At 44.1% G+C, this 15,183-nt stretch overlaps 1 protein-coding gene across 4 annotated transcripts in view; it reads right to left on the bottom strand.

Annotated features, from left to right (window-relative positions):
* Nucleotides 1-15,183, bottom strand: part of LOC129707838 (myosin-10) — a 67,941-nt gene that overhangs the window by 36,764 nt on the left and 15,994 nt on the right. For all 4 annotated transcript variants that reach the window (XM_055653230.1, XM_055653232.1, XM_055653229.1 and 1 more), the window contains exons 3-8: nt 14,696-14,791; nt 13,338-13,599; nt 12,748-12,807; nt 12,400-12,459; nt 2,834-4,801; nt 1,622-1,696 (exon numbers count right to left, since the gene is read on the bottom strand). In XM_055653230.1, coding sequence (XP_055509205.1) covers nt 1,622-1,696; nt 2,834-4,801; nt 12,400-12,459; nt 12,748-12,807; nt 13,338-13,599; nt 14,696-14,791 — 2,521 coding nt within the window. The remainder of the gene's footprint in view (nt 1-1,621; nt 1,697-2,833; nt 4,802-12,399; nt 12,460-12,747; nt 12,808-13,337; nt 13,600-14,695; nt 14,792-15,183) is intronic.

The raw sequence follows: 15,183 nt of genomic DNA, 5'->3' as shown, positions 1-15,183 counted from the left end.
ACCCAGCCTATCCAGCCACTTTTTATCTCAAGTCATCCAGACCTCGGACATCCTTGTAAATCCTTTGTACACCGTTTCCATTTTAATGGCATCCTTCCTATAGATGGGTGACCAGAACTGGACTAAATACTCCAAATGCTGCACCATTCCAGACATGACCTGAACACACAACTCCAGGCTTGGGATGTCAATGTCTTATCCACTTGGTCATTAGAGCTGTTGTTTATATCACATATGGAATAACACATACGATCATAGATGCAATGGGGAGAATGCAGAGAAGATTTAGGGGAACACCAGAAATGTGAAGTTATCTGTATCAGGAAAGATTTCCACTCAATCCCAGTGAGTTCATCTTTTATAGAACTAGTTTTGTACCATTCTCATCCAAACATTCGGCATGCTGCCCACAAATGTACTCACTAGCCAGCTGAGGCCATTCAGCACTCACGCACCCTCTATCATTTAGTGCCACATTGCCTTGTTATGAATCCAAGAGGTTTATTAGCTCTTCAGCCGAGTTCACTTACTTTACATAGACAATAGGTGCAGGAGTAGGCCATTCATCCCTTCGAGCCAGCACCGCCATTCAATGTGATCATCCACAATCAGTACCCTGTTCCTGCCTTCTCCCCATATCCCTTGATTCCGCTAGCCCTAGGAGCTCTAACTGTTTTGAATGCATTAAGTAAATCGGCCTCCATTGCCTTCTGAGGCACAGAATTCCACAAATTCACAACTCACTGTGTGAAAAGGTTTTTCCTCATCTCAGTTCTAAATGGCCTACCCCTTATTCTTAAACTATGGCCCCTGGTTCTAGACACTCCAAACATCAGGAACATATTTCCTGCATCTAGCATGCCCAATCCCTTAATAATTTAATATGTTTCTATAAGATACCCTCTCATCCTTCCAAATTCCAGTGAACACAAGCCCAGTCACTCCATTCTTTCATCATATGACAGTCCCGCCATCCCGGGAATTAACCTCATGACCCTACGCTGCACTCCTTCAATCGCAAGAATGTCCTTCCTCAAATTAGGAAGACCAAAACTGCACACAATACACCAGGTGTGATCTCATCAGGGCCCTGTACAACTCCTCTCGTTATGAAGGCCAACATGCCATTAGCTTTCTTCTCAGCCTGCTGTACCTTCATGCTTACTTTCAGTGACTGATGTACAAGGATCCCCAGGTCTCATTGTACTTCCCCTTTTCCTAACCTGATACCATTCAGATAATAATCTGCCTTCCTGTTCTTGCCACCAAAAGTGGATAACCTCACATTTATCCACATTATACTACGTCTGCCATGCATCTGCCCACTCACCCAACCTGTCCAAGTCACCCTTCATCCTCATAGAATCCTCTTCACAGTTCACACTGCCACCCAGCTTTGTGTCATCTGCAAATGTGCTAATGTTACCTTTATTTCCTTCATCTATGAATTGAGAATGAGGAATTTACATTTATGCCAGGGCCTCCAGCCATGCTGCTGAGCTCTGCTCATATCCTCATATGGCATTGCACTTCTCTGCTTCGTATTGCTTAACCCAAGCCTCAGTTACTGTGGCATGTTTGCGTTCTACAGCACAGCTCAAACCCAAAAACTGTCACTCACCTTGGAGACGCTGGATCTGTTTGGCAAAGTTTTCAGTCTGTTGCACATTGACCAATCGTTGTTCCTCCAGCAATCCTGCAGTGTTTGGAAAGGCAAGAGATTGATATGACAGCGGCTAAATACATCGTGAATCTCCCTCTACACTCTTCCACTGAACATTGCCAGGGGAGGTACAAGGGTAAAGCGCACCAGAGTGTTCCAAACAGCAGGATGGAAGTGGGAGCTGAGGTCATGGACCTGCAACATTAACTCTATTCTCTTCTCACAGATGCTGCCTGACCTGCTGAATATTTCCAGCTATTTTAATCGTTGAGTTGCAAGAAAATGTAGGGAACTATGAGGGAATAAAAAGGGTTAATTGGCTGAGTAGGGACATAGCACATGAAATACAAAGTGGGAAAATGTGAAGCCTCCATTTTGGAAGAAAAAAGTAGAGGTGTTGCTATAATTTTTTTTAATTGGGTGTTGAAAAGATCTGCTGTTCAGAAGTACTTGAACCCTACTTGTAGGTTCAGCAAATCAGAAGGCAGGCAAATGGTATGTTGCCCCTATTACAAGATGTTTAAGTGCAGGAGCAAAAAACATTCATCCTGCAATTACAAGGGCAATTTGTGAGACTTCAACTTCTCCAGATGCCTTTGTGATAATATATGTTTTCAGTTAGATATAATGCTATGGCCCAAAGGATGTAAAAGTGACTGTCTCTTGTTGTCCCATATTGAGAACGCAGGTCTTTCACTTTCCCCGTTTCTTCTGTCTGTATGTGCTGAAAGCTCCTAACATGACTAATACTCAAAATTGTAATGTCTTCTAATGAGAACATACTCAATTCTCCTCACCTCTGACTTTTATATATGCTACATGATGCTCAAAACATCCTGATATTTCTTCCCTACTGACTCCCCAACATGTCTCCCCAATTCTTGAAACTGCCCATAAAAACCCTACATCTCCAACTCTCATTCCTATATCCAATTCCCTGACCACCTTATGTCAGTTCCTTCAGTCTATGCCTTGCCCCTCCAGCACAGCATGTCAAAGTCTGATTCCCACAACTCCCCACCAGTGCTCAGCTTCACACCAATCAGGACTATTCTTGCCAACCCTAAAACCCCCGTCTCATTCCCAGGACTGAGCATGGAATGCAGGACATCTGGCCTCACCCACCCTCACCACCCCCAATAAACCCTTTCCTCTATGAAATCCACTTACTTTGTAAGTCCAAATAGCTCCTCTGGTGCCGGGCTGCTTGTTCCTGAGACTCCTCCAATTCCTTCCGGAGCTGCTTAATCTGCAACCTCAACTCATCCAATTCCAACATACAAAGCACATTGTTGCACGATTTAGGACCAGGTGACCTCATGCTACATATTTCTGGTTTGCTTAATAGTTGGTCGTAAGACTTATGGAAACGTGCCACCATATCACAAAGTTCTAGATTAGCTGATATCGCTGTAGATACTTTAGGATCAGTTGAGTTGACCTCAGCTGTTTTGGTAACAGATAACGCATCCTCACCTGGTTTAGGAGTAGCTAACATGATCCCAGGAACCTTAGGAGCAACAAATCTAACGTCAGACGTCTTGAGAGCAGCTGACTTGATCTCGGAGGGTCTGGGACCAGCTGCTTTGGTCTCCGACATGTTGAATACAACTGACTTGATCTCAGAAACTTTGGAAGAAGCTGGCGTGACCTTGGGAAGTTCGGGATCACTTGTTTTGGTCTCAGATATGTTAAGCGCAGATAACTTGACGTCAGATGTCTTGGGAGCAGCTGAATCTACCTCACATTCCTGGGAAGCAACTGACTTGACTTCTGCCTCACTGGGACCATCTGATTTGATTTTGTAATCAGTTGGCATGACTGACATTACCTTGAAATCATTGGGAGCAGATAATGTGACCTCAGAAGGCTTGGGATCAGCTGCCTTGCTCACGGACCCATTAGAAGCAGTTGACTTGATCTCAGACAACTTGGTAGTGCTTGACTTGACCTCAGAAAGTTTGGAATCAGTAGATGTGACTTCAGATGGTTTGAGATCAGTTGACTTCACTTCAACCATCTTGGGGCCAGCCGACAATACCATGGATTGGTTAGGATCTATTAACTCTATTGTAGATGGTTTGAGAGGTATTGATCTAACCTCAGATTGTTTGAGATCAACTGACATGACCCTGGATGGTTTGGGATCAGATAACTGAACTTCTGTTTGGCTGAGATCAACTGGTTTCACCATGGATGGATTGAAATTTGTGGGGTTGAATTCAGGCACAGATGAATCAGTTGATTTGACCTCAGCTGGGATGAGATCAGCAGACTTGAATTCAGGCATTTTAAGATCAATTGACTTGACGTTGTATGGTTTGGAATGTGTTGATTCAATTTCCACTAATTTAGGATCAGCTGACTTAACTTCTGACAGTTTAGCATCAATTGCCTTGACCTCAGATGACGTAGAATTAGTTGTCTTGATTTCAGATGGTTTGGAATCGGCTAATTTGACTTCTGACACTTCAGAATCAATCATCTGGGCATCAAATGGTTTGGGATAAACTGTTTTGATCTCGGGTGGATTGGAATCTGCTAATTTGACCTCTGACACCTTAGGATCAATTGTCTTCATCTCAGATGGCTTGTGTTCCGCTAATTTGACCTCTATCACTTTGGGATCAATTGTCTTGATATCAGATGATTTAGAACAAGTTGACTCAGTCTCAGATGGTTTGAAATCAATTAACTTGATCTCTGAGGCATTAGAATCAACTGCCTTAACGTCAGGTGATTTAGGATATGTTGAATTGATTTCAGATGGTTTGGAATTATCTGATTTGATCTCTGATACTTTAGGATCAATTACCTTAACCTCACATGGATTGGAATATGTTGACTTGACCTCAGAAGATGTGTGAACAATTGACCTGACCTCAGATGTCTCAGAATTAGTTGACGTGACCATGGTTGGTGTGGGATCAGGTAATTTGACATCAGTTGACTTGGAATCAGGTGAACTGATCTCAGGAGCCTTGAGATTCGTTGAATTTACCTCTGAAATTTCGAATGCTTCTGATTTCACCTCACAGATTGGAATATCAGGTGACTTCATATGTGACTCTGGATCTCCTGAAGATGAGACATTTGTTGTTGATTCATTTGCCTTGTTGTCTGCAGACAGCACATCACCTTTGTAAAACAAATGTTGATAATAATAAACCCAATGTAGAAAACACGATCAAAGGAGATACATCGCCAGAAACCGATTCAACAGAATCTCTAAAGTGTTCGCCCTTGTGTGTCAGTGTGCTCAGTGTTGTCCCTGGCTGAGTGGAGAGCACAGGACCAGATTCTCACTGCACAATGAGCACAGAGTCCATCTCTTCTACATAGTGTGCCACAAGCCCAGAGTCAACCCAGTTCTGGTCACCATGACCTGACCACCCACCATTCAATAGACCATGTTCCATGCTATTTGTCACTCACTCGACAATGTCCCGACAGTCAGTTCCTCCTGGATAATGTGTCGAAGTCCGCATTTCTCAGCATGTCATGTCCAGAGTCCCTTCTCTCACTGGTCTGTGCTCCAATGCTGTTGTTTACACAACTGAGGCCGGGATCAACCCTGATTGGACGACATGCCCAGAGCACATATCTCATGGGACATGCACTAAGTTTATTCACCGTGCAAAAAGCCTGATTGTCACTGGACTGTGCGCCCAGAACCACCCCTCAATAGATCATTTCTCTCTAAGGTGGTACAGTGGCAGAGTTGCTGCCTTAGAGCACCAGAGACCCAGGTTCGACCCTGAGCTTGGGCACCGTCTGTATGGAGTTTCTACGTTCTCCCTGTGATCGCATGGGCTTCCTTTGGATGCTCCTGTTTCCTCCCACATTCCTAAGACATACAGCTTTATAGGTAAAATGTGTAGGAAGGAACCACAGATGCTGGCGTATACCAGAGATAGTCACAAAATGCTGGAATAACTCAGCGGGTCAGGCAGCAACTCTGGAGAAAAGGAATAGGTGACGTTTTGGGTGGAAACCCGGGTGTGAAGAAGGGTTCTGACCTGAAACATCACCTATTCCTTTTCTCCAGAAATGCTGCCTGACCCGCTGAGTAATTCCAAAATCCTTTTGTAAGAAAGGCCAACATATGAATTGTCCTCCATATGGTTGCTGCACCTAGATGTTAGCCTTCAGTGACCTTTGCACAAACACACATAGGTCCCCAATTTCTCACATTTAACATTGTTTTTCAGCTATGTACATCTCAATGGATAGTGTCATTTTTTCCCCATATTATTGTTCATCTGTCACATTCTCCCACATTTATTCAGTTTGTCCATAACCTCATTCCATTCTCCTCCATACTCATAATCTCATAAGCTTGAGCATCATGAGCAATGACATTTCATACCCTCAGGAAAAGTATTGATAAATATTGTGGATAGCTGAGGTTCAATTAGATTTAGCAATTTTCATAACCCGAGAAGCATCTATTGATTCCTTGTGTTCTGCCTAACAACCACTAGTCAATCTATGTAGTGCATTACTATAATGTATTCCATCACACTCCAAATTTTTAGATGATGGAAAAGTCTTTGGGTGTCATGAGGTGAGCCACAAACTGCAGGTGACTCAGCCTTTGATCTGCTCCTAAATTCATGTGTTTATGTGCTAGCTCCAGTTGAGCTTCTGGTACTTGGTGACTCCCAGGTTGCTGATAGTGAGAATGGCTGGATAGCAGTGATCGTTGCATTCCTGTACTATACTATCTACCATCAGGAGACACCTCAAACCAGTAGAGAGAGATAACACCAATCCGGTCTCTGCAGAATAAGCTCACCAGTATTGGCATCCTCTCTGAGCCCAGCATAGCTGGCATCAAGGCTCGTCACTGAGCCAGCTGCAAAGTAGAGCCATATTATTTGCCTAACTCCCAAATTGGGTGCACAATTGCAAGTTCCATCACACTAAGAAATGACTAAAAGAACAAATAAAGGAGCATCCTCACTGATTTATCAGAATTGAGATAAAATAGCATCCTCATTGACTGGTGTCTCAAATGTGCGATTATCATTAATCTTTCTGGTTAGTCCATTGTTCCCTTGTTCAATCATTGGCCAGTTCTTAGTGTTGTTACGTTGCCACATGACCCTCTGTCTGGATACCACACCATGCTGCTGCAATGTTCTCATTCCAGCCTGGTTTCCAAACACTGGAGAGCAGAGGGTCCATTGTGGCACAGATATAATACATTTTATTTATGGGCGCCTTTCAAGAGTCTCAAGTACATCTTACAAAAATTTAGCAAGTAGAGGAAAAACATGTAAGCGGAATGAAATAAATAGTAGAGACATGACTAGTACACAAATTAAAGACAGAATTCAATTCAAAACACAATATGAGGCAATTCAAGCACAGATGAAAAGGGAGGGGGACGTGGGGCTAAGGATAGGCAGAGGTGAAGAGATGGGTCTTGAGGCGGGACTGGAAGATGGTGAGGGGCACGGAATTGCGGATCAGTTGGGGGAAGGAGTTCCAGAGCCTGGGAGCTGCCCTGGAGAAGGCTCTGTCTCCAAAACTGCGGAGGTTGGACTTGTGGATGGAGAAGGAGACCGGCTGATGTGGATCTGAGGGACCGTGAGGGTTGGTAGGGGGAGAGGAGGTCAGTGAGATATGGGGGGGCCAGATGGTGGAGGGCTTTGTAGGTGAGGACCAGGATTTTGTAGGTGATCCGGTGGGAGATGGGAAGCCAGTGAAGTTGTTTGAGGACTGGAGTGATGTGATGCCAGGATTTGGTGTGGGTGATGAGTCGGGCGGCTGCGTTCTGGACCAGTTGGAGTCGGTTGATGTAGGTGGAGCTGATGCCAAGGAGAAGTGAGTTGCAGTAGTCCAGTCGGGAGGAGATGAAGGCATGGATGAGTCTTTCAGCAGCGGGAGGTGTGAGAAAGGGTCTGATTTTGGCGATGTTGCGGAGGTGAAAGAGGAGGTTTTAATGACATGGCGGATGTGAGGCTCAAGGGAGAGGGTGGAATCAAAGATCACGCCAAGGCCTGGGGAGATGGGGAGACAGTGGTGCCGTCGATGGTGAGAGTGGGGTTATTGATTTTGCTGAGTGTGGATTTGGAGCCTATGAGGAGGAATTCTGTTTTATCGCTGTTGAGTTTGAGGAAGTTATGTTGCATCCAGGTTTTGATAGCTGACAAACAGGAGTTGATATGGGAGAGGAGAGGGAGGGGGGTTGTGGGGGGATTTGGTGCCGAGGTAGATCTGGGTGTCATCGGCGTAACAGTGGAAGTGCAGGTTGAAGTGGCGAAGTATCTGACCAAGGGGGAGGATGTAGATGATGAAGAGGAGGGAGCTGAGTACGGAGCCTTGGGGAACGCCTTGAGTGACTGTGGCTGTAGCAGAGGTGTGGCTATGGAGAGAGATGGTGGGATCTGTTGGAAAGGTAGGAACAGAGCCAGCTGAGTGCAGAACCTTCAATGCCAAGGTCCCCAACTCTGGTAAGCAGGATGTTATGTACCTACACAGGATGAACTTGTCAAATGGCATACGATGAAAATCTGTTTTTTAGCTGCACGACTATCATCCATGTACAGAGAATCATAAGTGAGAGAGAGGAATATATAGAAAAATGCGTACTACAAAAGTAGAGAGAGAGAGAGAGTTGGTAGTGTGCAGCTCCTTGGTGGTGCTATTTGAAGCGAGTATGTGCAATGTTGATCCTGTTCCACATCCTTCAAAGATGAGGCATGACATACGAATATAATTTAACAACCCCTGTCGCGGTGTGATCCACACAAGGCTGCTGCCTGGCACTGTAGTATCAGTTATAACAGCCGCCTGTATTTCCAACCTGCAGTAAGATGTGGCAGTGAGGTTTCATATATAATATTGTGGTTAAACATTTGCTTTCAGTTTAGAAATCTTGCAGCAATTGCTCAAATGGAGTCACGATGATTGGTGCAACAGTGAGTTTCAGGATGGTGGAGAGTGTGCTAGAGGTTATGGTGGTGAACATGGGGTGAACAACTGAAGAGAGTGTGACACCAGGTGCGAGTATTTTTCCAGTCTGCACGTTGGGCGAGAAGGCAATTGCACATTTGAGACAGTAGCAGTTGCTGAGAGATTCGAAAGGGAGAAAACTGTGTGAATGAAAGAAATGGTTGGGCAATTAATATTGTCCAAGAAATATCTCCTTCCCAACAAGCCCTATGGGGTTGAGCATCAGCTTCTACCACTCAGTCACTGTGTTATGTGGTGGCAGATGGGGCCCATGTGGAATCTGCAGATTCTCCTACAACTAAGCAATGCATTTCTAACTGGGTTTAAGCAAAGAAAATATTAAATATAGGGGTCATAACTAAATATGGGGGTCATAATTAAGAAGTTTACTAATGATACCAAATTTGTCATTGGGATCGATAGATGGGAAGAAACTTACTTGACTAGTAGGCATCACTGGAATGGTTGGGAATTCACAGAAATAGCAAACAAAATTCATTTCCGAGAAGTGTGAGATAAAGTATTTGTAAATGGCAACAAAGGAAAGGAATGCATGATAAATGGTAAGATACTAACAAGTGTGGAGAAACAGAGGGATTTTGAAGTTCATGCCCACAAATTATCTTTGTGAATTGTTGCACAAATATATGAGTCAATAGATAATAATGAAGCTTTGTGGAATAATGCTTTTTATTAGCTGAGACAGAGAATAACAAGCAGAACTGCTAGAACTGTGTAAATAAAATCAGTTTGGCCATGGCCAGACCAGACTCTATAGTTCTGGTCATGATGAGAAAGAACATAATTCCATTGAAGAGCTGTGGAGGAGAATCATGAGGCTATTTCTAGGGCTCATGAACTATAGCAATGAGAAAAGATTATATTGGCTGGGAACGTTTTCTTTGGACCAAAGATGACTAAGGAGAAATGATGAGTTTGAATTGTGAGGCCCAGACAGTAAACAAATAGAACCTACTTCCATCAGCAGAGGGGGTCAGAGACTCTCACTACCATAAAAAAAGTTCTGGATGAGCACTTAAAGATCAGTAACTGAAAGGTCACATCAAATTCTCAGAAGTGTGATTCCAAAAGGTCAATATTTGACCAGCAGCAGTTTGTCTGGCCTCCTTCTGCGCTGTCATGTTATATGATTCTGGCTTTTCAGAGCACACAGCTCATCAAATACGACCTGCAATATGGCTCATGTCTGCAATCTCACACACACCAAGACCACCAACATTCTTCTGTCGGTAGCCCAGCATCCTCTCAGTGGTGCCCCCTGATGGTAGAGTGTCCCCAGTGCAGCAACTGGGAAAGCAGCTGTTCCTCAGTTCTGCGCCCTGACAGCTTAGTATTTCCCCTCACACGATGCACTGCAATGCAATGCAATGCGAGTCGGGTCTCTGACAGTGCTGCAGTCCCTATATCCTGCCCGCTTAACGGTGGAGCACTCCCTCAGGGCTACTCCTCTGACAGTGTGGAGTTCCCTCTATACTCCTGTCTGTGCCATCTTCCCTCAGTGTTGTTCTTCCAACAATGCACTCTGTGCATACACTCAGCTTGGGAGTTCAAACCTTCAGAACCTAGAACCTTCTAACTCCGAGTTGAACAACAGGAGTCCCAGGACTATTGGCAGCAACAACCAAGACTTGCTGTCTCAGCTAATGTACGACAGGCTGCTTGCAGATGGGCTCCTCGTGCCATCTAGTAGGTCACTAGTAAAGTCCTTGGAGAGAACTTTCACTGGGGCTTCAGCACAACAGTGTTTTGTTTATTCAGGCTATCCCTGAGTTTAAAAGACCTTAAATTATAGATTCTCCTGCATACTAACAAGTTCCCATTATATTATTACATTCAAAAGTCCAACATACCTGCATACATTGTTCCTACAAATAGCAGAACTGCTTCTCTCTCTCTCTCTCCCCGCTTTTAGTAATTGTGCTTTCTAATCAAGCGTATGTGCTTTTGATGACATTCACCACAACAATGTATGGTGACCATAACAAATCATTCTCGTGCATTTTCCAATTTATGGACAAAATTGACATATAGATGTCTGTAAACACAGAACCCATTTGTTAACTGGACCTGGCATGTATTTTTAGTCTCAGAATGGTTCTGATGATCATTTAATTTTCCTTTCTCTGATTCTTGCACTAAGGGACATTTTGGCCACTCCACTGCGCAGTTACGAAGCCAGCCATGTACGGGACGGCAGTAATGTTTCCTCGGTCCAGGGACTCTTAGTGGTACAGTATTGAGGATGTTTTTCTTTGTATGTAACTTTTGCTGCATCCAAACCAGCAGTATTTTAGATGGGATTTTGTACAAGGACTTTTACTCTGGTACTATTCAATGTCCTTACTGTGGTATGGGATTCATCAGTTCCTTTTTGACCCTGTATAAATAAAGCGGCAGAGTTTTTTTGGTTCCTTCAGTTATTTATGTGGATCAGATTGCAGCCAATATAACAGCGGGTGAGGAAGAGAGTATTTACTTCATCTGCCCTCACAGTCTAAAGTTTGATATACTGTAGCCTTTCTGGCATTACAGTCACTGATCCAAGATTCCAGTGGGCTTAATTTGGAGAGCAGGCCATGGCGCCACCTGGTGTAACACTGAGGAAGAGCAATGGCGTTTTGCCAACCCAGGACTGATAGTGGAAACAGGAATAGGCAAGCACTTATGGCAAAGATATATTATTTTTCCTTCATATCGTTCCATGAACTTTCATCAGAATGACAAGGTCTGTGTACTTTGCATTGAGAATTGATATACAGCAAACCATTTGACCTGCATTTGACCTGCATTTGACCTGTGTGGAATGAGCTTCCAGTGGAAGTGATGGAGGCAGGTTCGATTTTATCATTTAAAAATAAATTGGATAGGTATATGGACGGGAAAGGAATGGAGGGTTATGGTCTGAGTGCGGGTAGATGGGACTAGGGGAGAATGAGTGTTCGGCACGGACTAGAAGGGCCGAGATGGCCTGTTTCCGTGCTGTAATTGGTATATGGTTATATGGTTACATTACAGTAGATCTTTGCTACAATAAGCATAAACTAACTCACTGTTCCATTCCCTCTCTATGATCCTGTATGAAGTTAAATCTAATCCATTGCTCCATTCACACACCACTTCTGACTCTTCCTCAGTTGCAACAGTCTTCTAATTTTTCTTTCAAAAATACAAAGATCTCTCCATCAGATATTCCCTGTGTGAATCATTCCATGTTGCAATGATGGAATACAGAAAATCCATATCTCCTAACCTCACTTACAGTGACTGATGAACCCTCAATACTTAACTTTTTCCAGCCAGGGGAAACAGTTTATCTGAGGAACCAGTCCATCAATATCATAAATTTGAAAACTTTCATTAAATCTCCCCTGCAATTCTATATCCCATTGCCAAGATTTAAAATGGCTGCAGAAACTCGCAACAACTCGGTGAATTTCCATACCTAAAATAATTGAGGTAAACCTGCTGACAAAAACCCTTTGGGCCTTTTTAATTATAAGAAAGCAAAAATGAACACAGCCTCTGTCTGTCAAATAAAGGATGATTCATAAATCACTAGACTCTACTCACTCAATACCAATCTGCAGTTAGAACAAGTATGTGTGCTCTTGTCCTGCAGATATATATTGCTGCACTGAATGGAATAATTCTCTTCCTCCCCGACCGCATCTCCAACAGGACATTAGTGTGGATATTGTCAGTGAGCACTCTATTGCATGACTCAGGAGCATAGTAACTAAACACAAACTCACCACTCATATCTCGGACAATCGCTTGTTGACGCAGCACCTTCACTTCTGGGGGACCTCTCTCTAAAACATATTGAAGATAAATATGGATTATTGCCATTGTACAGGATGTAAACAAAGCTAGATTTTCTTTTGGCCAAATGCATTAAGTGTTAGCATCTTCAGGGAAAGGAGATGGAGTTGGCACTTTTCAGGAGGTAGGGGGAGATAAAATCTGCAGTTTCACAGGGGGGGGGGAGGAAGAGAGTCAACTTAGAAGGAGGGGATGAATGGAGAGTTGAATGCACAACCACAGTAACTGTGGGGTTTTAATTGTAAAGCAGTATTGTGCTGAAATGGATGTACAGTTACCGCTCATGTCTCTGATCATGGCTTGTTTACGGAGAATCTTCGATTCCTGGAGTCTTTTTTCTGTAACGGACAAATGTCAAGAAGCTAAATTTGCAATTATTTTAAAAGGACATTTCAGTCAAACATTTAAATAAAAAAGTTATGTACAAGAGAGACAAATAAAATAACCAACCCACAAACCCCACACATCCTATCCCCACCTCCATATACCCCATCCCACCCAACACACCTAAAGCCTTCAAACCCCATCACAACCCCCGCACATTACACCCCAACCCGACATACAACTCCTCTCCCCATACACAATCTTCACCTTCACAAACCTCACCCAAACCCAGCCCCAACCCCATCCCACACACACCATCTCCATCCACAACATCAAGGTCACCCCATCAAGATCATAGGCCCTGGTCAGTCAATGTTCCACATCCTATCCTCTAGCCCAAAATGCCCCATTCTCAGCACAGGATCACCTTTTCTCCAAAGCCCCAGCCATTTATTTTCCCACCTCCCGAGTTCTCATGTACCCTACACCCACGTTTCCAGATATCCCAAGCTCAGTTCACAAACCACGCTCCCCGAGAGCCTACCTTTCCGTAGAGTTGGCCTTCGACGTTTCCTGTTCAACCCATCCTCAACATCATTGTCAGTTGAAGCCATTTCTTTTCCTTCTTGAATCTCCTCGCCATCTTTATTATCTCCTTCTGTGTTTCCTGTCTTTACCTCCGTAGGCTCCTCCGGATCGGTTTTACTGTTCAGTTCCTGCACCTTTACATCCATGTTTTTGTGATTAGTCTTGATATCCAAACCCCTGTGCTTCAATGTCAGATTTGCACACTCAGCCTGAGTGTCCTGCAGAGGAAGGTATCCATTAGTAAGTTCATTGCCACCCTACTCATGAGAAATAGCCTCCCCTGCTACACAGGTAACAACCACAGCAGGACAGCTGGAGAGGATCTGAAACATGAAGCAAAGTAAGGGCCACTCAGCCCTTTAAACCTACTGATTTCACAACCCCTTCATCATATATATCCTCAGTGAACACAAACACATTTGTTTAATTGCCCAAGGGAATGCAGTGACAAAGGATTTACAGGACCAAGCGTCGATCCTGACCAAGGGTGTTGTCTGTATGGAGTTTGCATGTTCTCCATGTGACCGCGCAAGTTTTGTCCAAGTTTGCTCCGGATTCCTCCCACATCCTAATGACATGTGGGTTTGTAAGTTAATTGGCCTCTAGTGTGTAAATTGCCCCTAGTGTGTGGAAAAGTGAATAACATTGAACTCGTGTGAATAGGTGATCGATGATCAGCGTGGACTCGGTTGGCTGAAGGGCCTGTTTCCATTTTGCATCTGTAAACTAAAGTATATAATAGTATACTCGCTGGATATGAATCAGAATTATGCTGTTTCTCTCAGGAACATGAGCACCAGAAGATTCATTGTAGCACACCAAGGACTGCTGGCCATTCAGCTTGTTGCCCTAGAGCAATCTCCGACTGGGTGAAGCCAATATAGCCAAACAAAGAGAGGGGGATTCACCAGCTTCCATCATGTCCAATGGGAGGTGATGGGAATGACTGTAAACTCTGGGTTAATGCAAGGAACAGCAATGGTCTATGCTCATCATGCCAGCCATGGAGCAGCAGTGGTGGCCCTGCTAGCCGTGACCCACCCATCACCAACTCTCACAAACCATACCAAGGAGTAATTCATTCATGTCAGCTTCCTGGAAGCAGGGAGGCCTGGGGCTCACATCAAGTTTCCAGTGCAGCCTCTGAGTACTTTGTTTAGTGTGCAGGGAAGTACATACCCATGTGTGTCCGGATCGGAGGACCAGCACACTCTAGTGGTTTGTGGAGTACCGTTAATGGAGAGCCAGTATTTATTGAATACACCAACTATAGGGGACCAGGGCATAGTACTACAGAGAAGAAGAGGTTTGTACCTGCCAGACATTGTCAGAGAGGACCTGTGTGTTGGTCAGTAAATACTGCAGCGTCTCCAACTTCTGTTCCAGGAGCTGCTCACGCTGCAAAGCCTCCTGCAACATAAAACAGAAGACATTGACGTACCTGTGCTACAATCTGCATAAATGGGAAAGGCCATTTGGCCATCATGACTTTATTACACACAATCACTATCACAGACCTATGAAAACGCAAGCAACACAATCATTGTCATAGGGATCCTGCTACCCAAGCAAGATATACTTGTTGTCATAAGACCCATGAGATTCAGCAGAGCATGCTGGCTGCCATTTATCCTGTGGGAACACACTCCCTAAAAATCTTCATAACCATTACACATTGCCAGCTCAGGGGTCGATAGGAAACATCCAACACATTATGGCTGCCATTGGACCCAAGGTAACCATACCAATGGCTCTCAAAGGGTATGGTAACTTCAGCAATGCACATCGACCGTTGTTAGGTA

This window comes from Leucoraja erinacea, chromosome 22 (assembly GCF_028641065.1).
Source record: "Leucoraja erinacea ecotype New England chromosome 22, Leri_hhj_1, whole genome shotgun sequence".
In the NCBI taxonomy this organism is placed as follows: domain Eukaryota; kingdom Metazoa; phylum Chordata; class Chondrichthyes; order Rajiformes; family Rajidae; genus Leucoraja; species Leucoraja erinaceus.
This window is presented reverse-complemented; position numbering and strand designations above follow the sequence as displayed.